At 51.7% G+C, this 15655-nt stretch overlaps 8 protein-coding genes across 8 annotated transcripts; 5 read left to right on the top strand and 3 right to left on the bottom strand.

Moving 5' to 3' along the window:
- Positions 1-59: 59 nt before the first annotated feature.
- NUU61_000855 (uncharacterized protein) lies at positions 60-1592 on the top strand (the record flags this gene model as incomplete). The annotated part of the gene is made up of 4 exons (XM_056651438.1): positions 60-333; positions 401-669; positions 732-853; positions 911-1592. The coding sequence occupies 4 exons, from the start codon at positions 60-62 to the stop codon at positions 1590-1592; spliced, it is 1347 nt and encodes a 448-aa protein (XP_056516288.1).
- A 649-nt stretch (positions 1593-2241) lies between these two features.
- NUU61_000854 (putative monooxygenase) lies at positions 2242-3647 on the top strand (the record flags this gene model as incomplete). The annotated part of the gene is made up of 2 exons (XM_056651437.1): positions 2242-2488; positions 2560-3647. The coding sequence occupies 2 exons, from the start codon at positions 2242-2244 to the stop codon at positions 3645-3647; spliced, it is 1335 nt and encodes a 444-aa protein (XP_056516287.1).
- Positions 3648-4167: 520 nt separating this feature from the next.
- On the top strand, positions 4168-5597 carry NUU61_000853 (uncharacterized protein; the record flags this gene model as incomplete). The annotated part of the gene is made up of 2 exons (XM_056651436.1): positions 4168-4575; positions 4617-5597. 2 exons carry the CDS (start codon positions 4168-4170, stop codon positions 5595-5597), a joined length of 1389 nt encoding a protein of 462 aa, XP_056516286.1.
- A 279-nt stretch (positions 5598-5876) lies between these two features.
- Positions 5877-8535, bottom strand: NUU61_000852 (MIF4G domain-containing protein; the record flags this gene model as incomplete). The annotated part of the gene is made up of 2 exons (XM_056651435.1): positions 5877-7066; positions 7119-8535. 2 exons carry the CDS (start codon positions 8533-8535, stop codon positions 5877-5879), a joined length of 2607 nt encoding a protein of 868 aa, XP_056516285.1.
- A 226-nt stretch (positions 8536-8761) lies between these two features.
- On the top strand, positions 8762-9252 carry NUU61_000851 (signal recognition particle 14 kDa protein; the record flags this gene model as incomplete). Its single annotated transcript, XM_056651434.1, has 2 exons — positions 8762-8788; positions 8872-9252. The coding sequence occupies 2 exons, from the start codon at positions 8762-8764 to the stop codon at positions 9250-9252; spliced, it is 408 nt and encodes a 135-aa protein (XP_056516284.1).
- Positions 9253-9535: 283 nt separating this feature from the next.
- On the bottom strand, positions 9536-11222 carry NUU61_000850 (cytochrome P450; the record flags this gene model as incomplete). Its single annotated transcript, XM_056651433.1, has 3 exons — positions 9536-10475; positions 10537-10998; positions 11047-11222. 3 exons carry the CDS (start codon positions 11220-11222, stop codon positions 9536-9538), a joined length of 1578 nt encoding a protein of 525 aa, XP_056516283.1.
- An 825-nt stretch (positions 11223-12047) lies between these two features.
- Positions 12048-13739, bottom strand: NUU61_000849 (uncharacterized protein; the record flags this gene model as incomplete). Its single annotated transcript, XM_056651432.1, has 1 exon — positions 12048-13739. One exon carries the CDS (start codon positions 13737-13739, stop codon positions 12048-12050), a length of 1692 nt encoding a protein of 563 aa, XP_056516282.1.
- A 138-nt stretch (positions 13740-13877) lies between these two features.
- Positions 13878-15505, top strand: usgS (transmembrane protein UsgS; the record flags this gene model as incomplete). Its single annotated transcript, XM_056651431.1, has 6 exons — positions 13878-13936; positions 14060-14142; positions 14311-14417; positions 14475-14647; positions 14700-15093; positions 15146-15505. The coding sequence occupies 6 exons, from the start codon at positions 13878-13880 to the stop codon at positions 15503-15505; spliced, it is 1176 nt and encodes a 391-aa protein (XP_056516281.1).
- Between the last annotated feature and the right edge of the window lie 150 nt (positions 15506-15655).

The raw sequence follows: 15655 nt of genomic DNA, 5'->3' as shown, positions 1-15655 counted from the left end.
CAGGGTATTTTCCTGTTTCAGCATTTGCACTAATTTGGCCTCTCCGAAGATCCACAGCAATGGCAAGCAGAACTACCGACTCAGCCTTTGTTGTGGTCACCGGTGATCCTCAGCGTGGAAATGGCGAACGAATCAGCCAAGTACGCTCACACCTCGCCAAACAATACCACCAAAATTCCCGACAGAAAAAGTCTCGAGTATCAGAAACCCGCAAAAAGCAGGCTTACATCCGGCGCAGCTATACCAGCCAGAGCTTACCCCGAGAAATCCACCTCACCTTGGATCCTTCGCAGCTATTTGCATCAGCCACCGGGTTCCAGCGAATGCAGCGATGTAAGTGCATTGCATAAGAAGCACTGTCTCTTTGATACTCGGACAATCTACTAATGATCTGATCTAGTCATGTATCACTATGTGTACGACAGTTACCGACTCCACCCTTTTTTTAGCACCGTTGTCTATGCAGCTGTGGCCCATGCACCACTGATGAGCTCGAAAATCCTGAATGCATCTGCCTGGGATGACCTCAACTCCACGGGCGAAATTAGTGATTTGAGTCTCCAGCAACGCGTGATTACTCGGAACTTACTCGGCGAATCTCTGGGCAATCCCAATGAAGGATATAGCGACCTGAACATTGCCGCCTTGATTGCATGTATATTGTTTGATGTATGTTTGCCTTGCGACCACAACTTAGGGCTTGGAGAGATACTGAACTTTTCATTGTATAGTTGGTCAGTGATGACAAAATTGCTTTCTCTCGAGACAAGCAAGGCCTCCAGAATATTGTTCAATGCCGCGGAGGTTCAGATCACCTAGGTTTTGAAGGACATTTAAAGAATAGTCTACTTCTGTATGAAAGACTGACATTTCTATGATTTAATTCTATGACTGGCACTGACTTGACCAGTATTAAGGAATTGGAGCGAGTTGCTGGGATAGATTGGCACCCAGAATCCATGTTATCCAGCATACAAACCACCCAATGCCAGCCACTCGATATGAGATTCTTTGCTTTTGGACGAGAGCAAGACAGTATCTTCATATCGGAAACACTCCAGTCTTTTATTCATCTACTGAGCGATTTCTACCAGTTGGTCATTCTATGCCAGCAATCTTTCTACCACCCACCCAACTCCGCCGCCCGCCGTCATTGTGTTGCACAATCGAAAATAATCCACAAACAGCTATCTTCGACGAGATCATCTATCTGTGATAACACCCACTCACCTGATGACCCAAGGATAGCTCCTCTGGCACTCGCAGGTATTCTCTTTAGTTGGTCAACCGTTGCCTCACGCGAGGCGAGCTCCCACGAAGTGGCCCATGCGACCCTCGAACTACGCAATTTGCTCCAGCAAACAGACCTGGACAAATTCTGGGGTTTATTTCCCGGTGCCCTTGTTTGGTGTCTGGTAACTGGATCACGAATGTCGTCCCCAGGGCCAGTACGAAAATGGTTCGTCATGCAGACTACGCGGATCACCTGCTCAATGGCGATGAGTTGCTGCGATGACGTGCTGCAGAGTCTCCAGACAATCCTAGGAGGGCTAAATGCGGCAAAATTACTTCGAAATGGGGTCCTCATCTGAGCCTATCATGCATGGCCCAGCAATGGCCCAGCATGGCAGTATATCGGGAGGCAAATGGTGTGGGGAACTTCTGGGGTGGCGGGGGAGTGTCCGGTGTGACTCTGTCAATTTCGAAAATTGGGAACATGAGTTGCGAAAGTGAATGGACGGACTGATGCAAAATACTCGGACTTCCTCCTGCACGTTCGAGGCCGGTTGAGTATTGCAATGCCGTTGAACAGAGTATATCCCGCGATGCTGATTGGCTGAGAGGGCAGGGTTGAGCTGCAGTGCACTGGCATGCACACTCACTCTGATAATAATTTCTCCCCCATGATTGCGCTCTCTGTGCATTACTTGCAGAGCGGATAAAGTCCAAGCAGGCAATGATGAAATCTCCAGGCCGCGTTCGCTGCTCGCCGCCCCTCGTGTGGGGAAGTGTGGGAGCGGGAAAGACTTCAACCGCCCTCGCCATGCGGAGAGCTGTGCTCAGCAAAAAAACCCACGGTAGACTTGACTACTCGGGGATTGAAGGTATCGGGTCCCTTATTTTAAGACTTCATCATCTCCGCGTGGGTTTCTTGCCATTTATTCTTACATTTTGGCCCTACTCGCTTTCTCCCTCTTCGTCTTGAAGCTTTCCCCCCAACATCCGCTTATCTTCGACACCATGACGAAGACACCCCAAGACTTGCAAATCGCCATTCTGGGCGCTGGCATGGGTGGGCTGACTTGTGCCCTTGCTCTGGCTCAACGAGGATTTAAAAATATCCATGTCTATGAATATGCCAACGACCTTGGCTTCGTCGGCGCCGGGATCCAATTGGCCCCGAATATGGCACGCATTCTGGACCACCTCGGTGTCTGGAAGGGTATCAGGGATGAGGCGGTGAACATTGAAGAGACATCAGTCAGAGGTATGTTGTGATAGATAAATCAAGACTCTGAATCTCAAGTATGAGTATGAGTCTAACAAGTTCTACTGCAGAGGGCGCGACGAACGGCGAGCTCGCGCACGTCGAGCTGCGGTACATTGAGAAGACTTACGGGCACCCACACATGGTCGGACACAGGTCGTCGCTGGCCAATGGACTGTACCAAGGGTGCCTGAAGGAGCCGGCCATCAAGTTCCACTTTGGCACGAACGCCCAGAAGGTCGACTCATTCGGGCCACGGCCATCATTCACAGCGGAGCCGCGCGCAGAAGGCGCCGCCCCGTATCAGGTGGAGTGCGATGTGCTCCTTGGTGCGGACGGCATCAAGAGTCAGACGCGGGTGGAGATGCTCAAGAAGCTGAACGTCGATGTCGGCGTCAAAGACACCCACCAGGCGGCATACCGCATCGTGATCCACAAAGACCAGATCAAAGACGACCCAGAGCTGCTAGAGCTCATCAATAGCGCGCGGGTGACTCGCTGGATTGGCGAGAAGCGTCACATCATCGCGTACCCGGTCTCCAACAACACAATCTACAACCTGTCGACCACACAGCCCGACACCAACTTCGCCGCCGCCACCAACGCAACCTACACGACGCGCGGCTCCAAGCCCGCCATGATGAGTGTTTTCTCCGACTTCTGTCCCATGGTCCAGCGCCTGCTCAACCATGTGCCCGACGGCGAGGTCTGCGAGTGGAAGCTGCGCGTCCACGACCCGCTACCGACCTGGATCCATGAGTCTGTCGCTCTGGTCGGCGACGCCTGCCACCCGACCCTGCCTCATCTGAACCAAGGTGCTGCCCAGGCCATTGAAGACGGCGCCGTTCTCGGGGTCGTGCTGTCCCGGCTCCCCGATACCTCCCCGGAATCGATCAACAAGGCCCTCCGCGTCTACGAGAAGGTGCGTAAGAACCGCGCCGAAACTTTGGTCGAGATGGCCGCGGCCTCGGGCCGCACCTTGCATCTGGGCGATGGTGCTGCCAAGGCGGAGCGTGACAGGCAGTTTGCTGCCCTTCGTGAGGGTAAGGGTCCTGTGCCGGACAAGTGGGCCGATGCCGACGTGCAGCGCAAGATCTATGGCTTTGACTGCACCAAAGAGGCAGAGCATCACTTTGTCGAGTATTACTCGCAACTGTAAGCGTTTTTCTTTGGGTTTTTATATCGCACTTTGGCGCCCATTTCCCTTTCTGTATATTGGTTTTCTCTTTGCCGGTGATGAGCCAAGAGAATCGACTGTATAAACCATTCTATATCACATTGGTGCTTCCTTCGCTATTTATGAATTAGGGCTAAATTGATTGTTCTGTGTCAGGGTTACCACTCCACGCGATACTAAACTCACCTGAGTATCAACGCAGTTTGTGATGAACACAAAGAAATGAGAGATGAGAATTGACAGGATAAATGCATGAAATAGAGCGATAAAAAAAAAAAAAGAAATGTACATCCTTATTTTGCTGCATATAGCCTTCTGCAATATTGTACACTCATAGCTTATCAAGTCGCGGGATGGCCCATCCGTGCCATCTCTTCCCCATCTGCAACGCGCCTCGTCAACTCGTCATTCATCACGGCGCCATGTGGCATTGTGTGACACCAGTATAGATGCCTTTCCCAGGGGTATGCTCACACCAGAAATCACTTGACGGCCCTTGCTAATGCACTCATCCCAGACACCTTCCCCCTTCCGCTTCTCGCGCCGCGACCCACCCTTCACGCGTCGCAGTGCCGGTCCGCAGTTCGCGCCCACCCCTCGATTCCGGCTGTCGCAAACTACAACGCCTCACAAGGATAGTAATGATGGTGCCGATATCATAGACGATGATGATAGACCCCCACCGACGCAGACGGAGGCACGAAACCCGCCGAGTTCTCGGAATCCCATCACACCGCGTCGACCCGGAGAAACAATCGAGGACTCAGATGATGACGAGTTGTTAAACGATAGAGCCACTGGGAATGATAACACAAATGAGCTGGTCGACGATGCTATCGACAGTACCCCTCCCCAAGAACCGGAAACGCCTGGTGTTCTGGACGCGGACTTCGACGCGCTCTTCGCGCCAGTGAGAGATGGCACGAAACGTCGACGCCTCTCGGTAGATAGGGAGGTTCCTCCAGCTCACAGCGTAATCCTCTCCCGGACTCGATTCGCCCATTATCGCCTGAGGTGCGACAGCCACCGCTAGACACCTTCGACTCTCCGCATCAAAACGCGACTATGCAAGAGACTGGGCCCCAGAGAACGCCCGCTGGACCCATGCGTCCACCTACACCAAGAGTCTCAACACCCGGAAGCACGAAAACACCATTTCGAAGCCGTCCCCGCTTCATGCTCTCGGCAAAGAAGACTCCCAGTAGCCTGCCAGCAGCATCTACAGCCCAAACACCCTCTATATCGCGAGCAACCTCGCCACATGAGAGACGCAAGCCTGCGTTCGTGTTGCCTCGCTCTCCATCACCTACGACTGCCGGGGAGGATATCCCTGCGCCGTTCTCTCCTTCGTCGCGCACACTGCACCGTCGTGGTGGGCGGCGGTCTGGCGTACCGGGGTATCTGCCAGGTGGAATGGCAGCCGAGGTGCGCAGCTGGATCCTAGAAGTCGGGACCAAGCGCGAGCAGCTGATCATGCCTGCTGGATCTCAAATCCATGCCGGGCAAACTCGAGATCCTTCTGCCGATGAGCTGGGGAAATATCTTGTCGCTGCGCGTGTTACGCATGCCACCCAGGTCTCGTGTAGTGGTTCTGGGCCTCTAGCGTTTATCCAAGCCCAAAAAGTCAGCCGCCGTCCCAGAAAAGATGGAGGAATAGAAGAAACTGTCAATCTCATACTCATGGGGCTCCCTCGATCCAAACCCGGGACACACCTTTCCTCGCAACCAAACGCTGCCCAAAGAGTTACCATTGAATCTGGAGATCTGGTTGGAGCTTATCGTGGGTTGGCCTGGGATGTGGCTTTGCCCTCTTATCACGCCAATTTCGAGGCCCAGGAACTTCAGTCTAATTCATCTAGAAATGATGGTTTGGCAGGCGAGAAAGAGATCTGGCTCATGGCCATGGAATGGGATCTCATTCAAATGACATGAGCTTGCACGATCACATATGAGTAACAAATTAATATTCATAAGAAAACTCGAAAACACGATAGCCATGGATGGTTTGTGCTGTCAAGCTTCAAATTTGAGATTGACGCAAGTCGCAGTGCTCTAGAATTCTAAACATCTCTGCCATCCAATCTCTCCAAGGATGGCAAGGACCGAAGTGGTGCTCGGAGCATTTTTATCAACCATAGAAGTGGGAATGGAGAACAAGACACATGGGTATATTCAATATGTATATCAAGAGCCAACATCGCTTTTTATGAATCAAGTCGAAACCACTTTCAGAGCATCCACGGCCACATTGCATCCCCATCGCACCAACTTCTGTTCCTTCTCCGAGGACACAATATCAGTCTTGGCAACGACCTTGCGCACAAAGAAGATGAGTCCTTTAGCGATGTGTGGCGTGTCCTTGACGCGCAAAAAGATTTCCATCAGAGACTCCTCATCCTTCATAGAGTCATCCGAAGCGGATCTTTTGGACTTCTTCTTGAGAGCCTTTTTAGATTTTTGAGACTGCTGGATAATGGTGATGATCAATAGCTCGGTGAAGGTCTTGGTCTTTGGTTGCAAATATGCAAAATTGAGGTTCTTCAGGATGCCCAGTGTCAGGGTGCCGTCCGCAATCAGCATGCCATACATCTTGGCCAGATTGACTACGGACTTCAAAGCGACTCCATTTTCTTCGTCATCTGGGTCAAGGCCGTCGTCGTCATCCTCGTCCAGGTCGCCCCGCTCGCCCATTTTCTTGAAAATGTTCCAGAGAGCGAACATGAACGACATCTTGATGCGCCGCCCCATCTCTCCACATAGCCGTCGCGCAATGAGTGTGTAATAGGGGTTGTGGAATTCTTCTTCCATGGTGCAGTGGAGTAGTACGCGAGGAATCTCGAATTCCTGTGCGCGCTTGAGTCGGAGCTTGAGGAGTCGAACGTGCGCGTCCTGGAAGTCACTCGCGGACATGATAGCCACGAAAATCGATCGACGGACATCCGTGTTCATGCGGTGGGCCTTGGCGAGATCCCGAAGGTTGGGCTCTGGGTCGCTGTCATCCTCTTGGGCATCAACACTGGTCGTTGGAACGCCGGACAGTTCTTGTTTTGCGGAAACGAGAGGATCCTCTTTCCAGCTTGCACCGACCAGCCACCATTTTCCCTTCTTGGAGGAGTTGTGAATATCTGAGCGGGAGATGCTGATCGGCTCGGAGGCACGGATGGCTCGCGAGTTGTTCAAAGATCCTAAGATCTTGCGCATCTTGGTGATGTGCTCGGAGGTTACGCTGGCACCGACGGCGGATTTGACGCGGTTGTTCTTGAGATCGGTGATGGTGTCGATCATAAATTTGGTCCGAACGGAAAGACTCGCCTCGCCCGCCTTTGCCACGGCAGGTTGAATGAGCAAGACAATATCTTTCAATGCAGACGGGTCATCTTGCCGGAGCTGTGGGCCAGAATCTGGGAATACATGTTAGATGAATCGAATAACTGTACTGGCGCGACCACTTACTCCGAATGACTTTGAGCAGGAGCTCAGTGTTGGTCTCTGTGATCTCCTGCAGGAACAGGCGGATATAGTCAAACATCAAGGGGCAGCCAATGACATGGAAATTATAAAGCTGCGAGAGCAGAGAGACCAAATTGGTCGACTCTTTGCCCTCAAACGTCCCACGCTCATCGCCGTCGGCATCCAAAGTTTCGACGACTTTCTGCACAATGTCTGCGCCAAAGTCCATGCCCAGAACCTTGTACAGGGCTGCAATGAATCCTGCATGGAGAATGATGAAAGTGTCCTGCAAAACAGACCTCTCGCAGATCAAACCCATCAGGAGGTTGATCAAGGTGGATGTGACATTCTGGCGCGGATAGTCGCGGTAGAGCTTTTCAAACTCGGCGAGGATTGATACTAAGTTGGCCTCGGACAGCTTGTTCAAATGTCCTTGAGCCTGGCGTCTCAGCCGCGTTAAAGACTCTGTCTCCGGATCGGAATGCGCTCGTAATGACGGCGGAATGTACTTCTGGGGCTGAGTATTCGCGGGCTTGGACACTGGCGCAACATAAGGGTTTTCCTTTTTCTTTGGTTGCTTCTCCTCTTCCTCCTCCTCGTCCTCATTGTCATCGTCCTCATCGAAACCATCAAAGTCACTTCCCTCGGCGCTCACTTCGCCATCGTCGTCGCTCCCAAATACTTCTTCGTCGAAGTCTCCAATACCCTCTGCGCTGTCCGTTTCGTCGTCGTCGTCTTCTTCACCATCATCATTGTTTGATGCTTTCTGCAATGCCTGAGCCTTGCGTCGCTTGCTAAGTAACCAGTCATCGGCCTCTCTCTTGCGTTTCCGATTGTCATCGTCCGAGGCGTCACCCAAGTCACCCAGTAAATCATCCAAGCCGTCATCCGCAAAGGCCTTTGGAAGCTTGTTTCCTTTTTTCATACCCAGTTTCTTCTCCAGTGCAGCGATGTCGGCATCATCTTGCGCTAGCTTCGACTTGACATTCTCCGAAACATGGGACCTATTCGATTTCTCATTTTCGGATTCATCTTCAATTTCGTCCTCTTCCTCATCTGATTCAGACTCCTGCAGCTTCTGGGGTTTCTTCAGAATCGACTTCGGCTTCGGGGCCGGCTCCTTGGCAGCCTTGGACTTCTTCGGCGCAGGTGCATCGTCAATGGAAATGGCTTCGTCGGAGTCTAAACCAAGATCGTCATCGCTGTCCCCCTCAACGGCCTTCTCATATCGGCTGCCGTTCTTCCGATTCGGTCCAGCTGGTTTGTGCGATTTCTTCCCTGCCCGCTCAGCCTGCCGCCGCTCTTTGCGGGTCGAAGGTCCGTTCCGTTGCCGTTTCTTGTCGCCGTAGGTATCTCTTATCCCAAGTTCACTTCGAAGATCCCTGGGCAGAGAGGTCGTATTATGCATAGGACGAGGCATCCTGGCCGACTGAAAACAATCAAATCCAGAGACACTCTCGAGGTAAAGACCGAGTTGTCTATCGCCAGTCCTCGGCGGTCAGGGAACTTTTTTCTTCTCGCACTTTTCTGCCCGCAGAACTACAAGGCGGAGAATGCCGAGCTGGCCCACAGCGGAGTTTCTCTGCCCCCCACGAACGATGGCTTGCGATCAAACAGTTGTGGACTTTCCAACTTCAGCTGGCAGTATGGCGTCGCATTTGAGCCATGATGAGGTAAATTTGCAATTATTCTCTCCGACATTCATTGGGTTCTACTCCGGATTTTTTTGTCAGTGTTCCGCTAACTTCAGTTGCAGTTCTTCTCATCTCTCACCGATCTGCTGTCCAAAACTTCCCAGAAAACTCGCGGGTCTGTCTTCTTGACCCAAAAGCCTCTCCTTGACTCCAAATCCACAGCTTCATTGACTGCTGGCTCCTCCAACCTTCAACCGTCTATCCTTATCCGCGCCACCGATGGCAACACCAATGCACCCAACCCGAAAAGCAAGGACGGGAAGATCACCAAAATCACCTCATCCAAAGTGAAAATCTCAACCGTGGCCAGCCCGGATGAACTCGAGGCTTTCTACGCTCGATATGCGGAGGTGTGCAAGGCAGGCATGTCGGGATTGAAGAAGCGAGATCGCAAGCGCAAGGCCAAGGCGAAGGGTGGAGCGGCGAAGGGCCAAAAAGCATAGTTCTTCTCCTTGAAGCAGGATTGTGGGACAAGGTGAGTATTTAGACTAGTGCTTTCCCGATGGCTTTGTTTTCTCTTGCATTTGCCGGCGTTCAATGGTGGTTGCTATGGGATCTTTCTGCAACGAGTTTGGCAGGCTTCCTCTCGAGTATACATATTCCCAGCCCACTATGTTATACAGGCTTTCTGTTATGGTTGGCATGAGATCAGATACTTATCCTTAAAAATATCTTGAACCGAATAGACCTTGAAGTGTGTCTTGTACACCTAACAAATTCGGTGCCCTAGCCTATCATCAAGGGGAAACGGCCTTTGCCCTCTTGGGGTTGAAACTCCCACCTTTTTTCCTCGAATTCTTTTCTGCGCTTCACATTTACCTTGAAACCCTCCTTCAAGGGACCCATGATCGACACAATTGCCATTGAGTTTCGCTGCGGCGGTGTCCAAACTCCTGATTCAGGCGAGATATCATACCGCAAAGCAATCATGGCCGCTAGTCCGAGGATCTCGTTGCTAGCAAAGTGGCGACCGGGGCAAATAATGGGCGACACTCCAAATGCCATGAAGCCACCCACACGCCGGGGATCCTTCTTCCGATCCTCTGGATGTTCCACTGATTCGACGGGCTTCATATACCGTCGCGGGTCAAATTCAGCCGCCGTTGAGCCCCAAACATCTTGGTTTCGGCTCATCGCCTCGGATGGCATATTCAGTAAAGTTCCAGCTTTGATAAGGTACTGGTCTGCGAGGAGGATGTCCTTCATAACACAGCGCATCGGAGAAGATGTGGTTCTTGTGCGCAGGATCTCCTGAAAGGCAGAGACAAGCAATGGGCATTTATCCCGGAGGTCGGCCAGGTGAATAATGTGCGTCCCATCTGTCGCAACGTGCAGGGCGTTGAGCTCGATCTCTTTGCGAATATCATGGAGCAATTGAGGCCGGGAGTACAGATCGAACAGGGTCCAGAAAGTCGCCGGGACCGTGTTGGATAGCAGCGCAATTGCCATTGGTGTCTCCAGCCGCGCGGTGTCTTCAATACCGATGCCAGCATCGCGTGTTCTCCTGTACCGCACAGATGCTAACTCGGACCCAGTGTCTGGTCCGTTGTTCTGGTAATACTTGAGGATTGCAGAGATCATCGTCTTGCGGCTCTCCCAGGCCTTTCGTGCCGTGAGCCACGGCAAGATATTGACCAACAACGGTGTGAGGTTTGATTCGAAATCCCTATGCGAGCCAGTGAGAACACGTTCAATCGGTGTTTCCTTTTCTCTCCCTCGAGGCCTACCAGAATGCATCTTCAACCACCTTATCCTTGTAAGGATTCAACGGGCCATAAGTCGCATCCGTACTGGCGACAGTGATGGCATGTTGACACCACGAGTACAAGTCGAGGGTAGGTGCATCTCCCAACTCGTCAACAAACGGCGGCAGCAACTCAACCATCCTCTCGTTCATCCGGTCTAAGGCTGTGCCGAAGAGGGTCGGAGTCATGGCATGCATGATCTCACCAGCAATACCATCTCCACCAGACTGCTTCCCCCGGAGCAATTTCAATACCTTCCTGCTATGGACGCCAGCAATGCGCTCGGTGCTGGTCATTAAGAATGGGTCGAAGCTCAAGAACTTGTTATTCCGCTGCGCAGCCTGCAACAGAGCCGGCGACGTGATCACGTACGCTTTGCTGAAGAGCATATTCAACGAGAATATTGGATAGTTCGGGTGCTTTTTGCTATCAGTTTGGTCAGCCCTTGATGCCGTTGCAATTAGCATGTCCGCCTCTCTCGTCAAGCCTCACGTTTGCAATCCGAAGTATTCAAACCCGTATCGCAGCATCCCCAACAGATGCCCAATAACAGGTATTTCGCTCGACACGGCGGGTGGCTCCCGGGGATCGCCTTGACACCCATGATAGACTCCATATCCCAAGGCAACGAAGAAACTGAGGACGAGAAGCTGGCTGATTTCTAACATGATTTCGGCCCATGGAAAAACTCCTCAGCTCATGCGATGCAGGAGGAGGGCCGGGGAAATATGCTGATGTTTTGATGCCTTGATCCTGCAGCTGTCAGCGTCATGTGACACAAAGTAATCCCCCGTGGAATTGGTGTTCGAGCGGTATGGATATGCAGTCCGCAAATATTTGCTATTTCGATAAAGTCTGTTAGTTTCATGTAATAAATTGCATATAGTACAAGTTGTGGAATTCCCAAAAGATAAATTCTTGAGGAAATCCGGCATATCTCAATCGACCAAGCTGTCCTTTCGTCTTCATCGTTATACTTCAGGGGGCAGCGAGTTCGGAGGGAAAGAAGGCTGCAGGGCTGTGTTGCTGCTGTTTTATACGGCGAGAGCGTCAATCAACGGTGAGGTGACCAGGAACCAGCCCAGATGCAAAGACCGCGAGTACACAAGAATGACCTGGGGGGCATTGCCAATGGGACTGGGACGGGGTACGGCATCCATGGAGAGCTTGAGTTATAGGTATCTTGAAACACAATCCCTATAGCTATGAATTTCAGACTTAGTAGTCGAGGGTCCTTTCATGGAACCCAGCAAGAAATGCAGCGCTAAAATACAAAATATCCCGTAGAGTACTCCGTACAGTCCGTTTCAAATATGTCCACCCGTGAATCATGCAGAACAATGCCGAAAGGTCCATAAGCAAAAGTACATCATAATGTAGCATCAGGCTGGGGTAGATAGAGGGTTGAAAATAGGGAGAGATTAAATCAAATGTAGCAATGAACAATCACAAGAAGAAAAGCAAGGAGTCAGGAAAGAGACTGCGTCGACTCACTAGTCCAAGTCCCAGGGATCCAGTTTCTTGGAGATTTCAGCGTCCTCATATTCCGAAGAAATTTCGGGCTCCAGAGGAAAGCTGAAATCATCCTCGGTAATGGAGTCGTGGCCAGATGGTTGAACTTTTGAGGCTGGCTCGCCAGGAGGAGTACTGAGGGCTGGACTAATCACGACGCGTGCAGCGACATGCATCAGGATGATAAAGAGGGAAATCGGTGGTACCAGCACGAGAGTAAGTGCCTTGGAAAGGATCGAGGCAGCATCCTGGGTTGGCGGTGGTTGATAGATAGCTGATCGCGGAGGCATCGGCGAAACGTCGCGCTGCCTTGTTGCTTGTGCACGACGGCGAAACTCCACGCTCATGTGATTAAAGTCGGTAGTGGAAGCCGGAGACTTCGTCAGAGGCTGCGATGACACCTCTGTGTCCGATGGTATCTTCAAAGAAGGCATTGGAACGCCCTCCCTGGTTATAGGCTTGGTAGGTGTTGGTGCCGTCGGCAAGACACTCGCAGGAATGGCATCTATAGTGGAAGTCTCACGGTCTGAAATTGGGGGATAGTTTTCAGGCGGAGGTGTCGTTTGGTCTTGAACCTTAATATCATTATTTGCAGCACACGGAGCGTGAACTTCAGGGTTCTCAGGCACTTCGTGGCCTTCCACAGGCGTAGGATGAGTCGAGGTAGATTCAGACGGCGATGGCAGATCAGCCGAGTGAAATGACTCGGGGCTCGATGAGAACGAAACATCATGGTCAGATTCGAGTGCGGGTTGCATTGGAGAGTCATTCTCATCCTCTGGGATAGAAGTAGCCTCGAATTTGGCCAGCAAACTGGTAAAGGTCTGCGGAGTCTCCGTCACCGAGCGCCGAGGGAGTGCAGGCGCAACAGGGGGCTCCAACGTATTGATTGAAGGAGACACTTCAGGATCATCGGGGATAGTCTCCAAGGTCGTGCTGTTGGCCCGATGCGATGTGAATCCACTATCATCCGTCATGTTTCCATCGGTGTCGTCTCCGGTACTCGCAGAATCAATCCACTCTGACTTGACTGAAGAAGAAGGCGACACTTGGGCGCTTGTCATCACAGCGGGGCCACTTTCTCTCCGATCCTTGGGTCGCCATGCCTTTTTGCGTCGAGGCGCCATTGCTTCCTCGGGGATCTCGACTGTGAACGATCGTTTGAAGGGACAGGGTGTGACCTCATATCGAAGAACTGTTGGCAACGCAGCTTTGAGATCTCTAACCGCCTCTCTGTCCTCTTCGGTTTCGCTTGGGATCTCGATACGATAATAGGTGAGAGGGCGAATGCGCAAGACGAATTTCGACACCCCGTCAACACACCAACATTGTGAGTTCTTCAGGATCGCGTGGACTACATTTCCACATTTCAGGAAGACGGTCAGACCATGGACCTTTTCCAGCCTGAGTGGTGCTGTTGCGACTGTTCGTTCGGTGGCAGAGCACCAGGGGAGGGTTTCGATGGTATCAACAGGATAGTCGAAGTCAGACGGCGCAGAGCTCGAGGGGATGGGCACGAGAGCCCTCGGGGCAAAATGCACAATTTTGGCTGACGGGTGATAGAAGACCACATTTTCGGAGAGTCTCGGGGCGCTTGAACCTCGTTGCGCCGGGTTTAACTTGGTGGGGAGGGTCACCGAGCGCCGGATGGACTGTATGGGAGACTCGGTCATTGTTTATGTGGGCAAATAAACAAAGGTATAGACAGAGCATCGAGGGAGAGATCACTGACACAGCATGGCTGGAAATGGGGCGGATCAGCCGTTCATGGAAGACGCCCCCTGAAGGCACCGAAGTGATGTATCTGCGCAATGCGCCTGTCGCAAGTCGACCGCGCCTGCGGGGGTGCCCTAGCGCCTGAGGCTGCAAGGTGTGTATCACGTGACACATGACGCAGCAAACAAACGGTGCATCAGATGGATGCCTGCCACTGTGCTTCTCCATTCCACTCCCAAATCTCGAAGCAAGTGTGCCGTTCTCACTTGAAAAAAAGTTCTGCTACGCTGAAGGGCATTGAAATGTCCAGTTTCGAGCCCAATGCGGTGATCCGCGGCTTCCAGCTCACCGTGGTAGGAAGTATGTCTCCCTTGTTGCCTCGGTTGACTTGGTTTGCTGTTGTAAAAGCATAAAGAATTCTCCTACTATTGCAGTAAGCTGCTATTGTTTGAGCGTGATCAAAATTTGACCATCTGATTGCGAGACACTACCTCGGTACATATACTAGGTGCTGACTTGACTTCACAGCGCTGCGAGCCTTGCGCAATCCGGAATTATTCAAGTATGAGCATTTTCGACAGGCCGGTCTCGCGATTGTCGTTGGGATCGTTATTCAGTTGATCGTTCAGATTCCGGTATGCCAGCCTCAGGAGATTTGACTCCGTTTTCCCATCTCTGATTTCATATTCCAGATCATCACCGTCAAGTTCGGCGTCTACTTGGCATCATGGGTAGTCAATCTCAGCCAAGCAACCTGGGACGACAAGCTTCTCAATTCCCTGCAATTCTTGTCCAACTCGGTTCTCCAAATACCATTCTTGCTGATGACCATGATGCGCTATGTGACCCCAACGCTGGATGAGATGTAGGTCTCTAAATCTGGCTACGTTTCTTCATCCCGCTAATCAATAGCACAGTTTTATGCAATCTATCCAATGGGTGGATACAACGTACATCCAAAAGCACAAATCCGAGGATCCAGATTCGTTGCGTGCCATGTACTATCCGAGCCTTGTCCAGTACTCAATCAAAGGTGGCACGGGGATCTCACGGCCTATCCCGGAGGCCATGGTATCGTTCATGAACCGCTACGCCAAAAGGGTTGGACTGATGTTTGGAGTTTATTTCCTTTCGTTGGTTCCCATCGTCGGCCGATTCGTGATGCCATTGGCCAGCTTCTACACCTTCCGTAGCCACGTCGGCGGCACTCCTGCGGCAGCGATTTTTGGCGCTGGCTTGGTCCTTCCCAAGAAGTATATCGTGACATTCCTGCACACTTATTTTGCATCGCGAAGTCTGATGCGTGAACTCGTGAGCTCAACTCTTCTTTTCTTAAAACCAAGCTTTTCTAACTCTAAAAAAGTTGGAGCCTTACTTTTGCCGCATCAAATTCACACCCGAGCAAAAGCGCCGATGGTTTCAGGACCGAGAGGGCGTTCTGTTTGGCTTCGCCTTTGCATTTACCATTGTGCTGAGGACACCCTTCATTGGCGTGCTCATGTATGGCGTGGCAGAAGCGTCCACGGCATATCTCATCACCAAGATCACTGACCCGCCACCCACTCCGTCTGAAAGCCGGGACTTTGCAGAGAGCCAGGTGACCTGGAAGAATAAACATGACTTCTTGCGGTTGTCTTTGGATAACATCGATAAGCTCAATGTTGTCACCGACGAGGATGCCAAAGATGGTACTTCCGACCACTCGGGAAAGAAGTTCACTTGAGTGCTCAAGAGTCTGAGAGAAGCGGAACCTTCTTATTGCACAAATAGTGGATTTCCTTCAGGCATTTGGGTGTTAGTATAGACAAAAAGTGAGGTTAGAAATGCAAGACTACTTCACCTGTGCTATCCCGGCGGGAGCTTATCAGGCGCC

Source organism: Penicillium alfredii, assembly GCF_028826965.1.
Source record: "Penicillium alfredii strain IBT 34128 chromosome Unknown utg000001l_segment0_segment0, whole genome shotgun sequence".
In the NCBI taxonomy this organism is placed as follows: domain Eukaryota; kingdom Fungi; phylum Ascomycota; class Eurotiomycetes; order Eurotiales; family Aspergillaceae; genus Penicillium; species Penicillium alfredii.
This window is presented reverse-complemented; position numbering and strand designations above follow the sequence as displayed.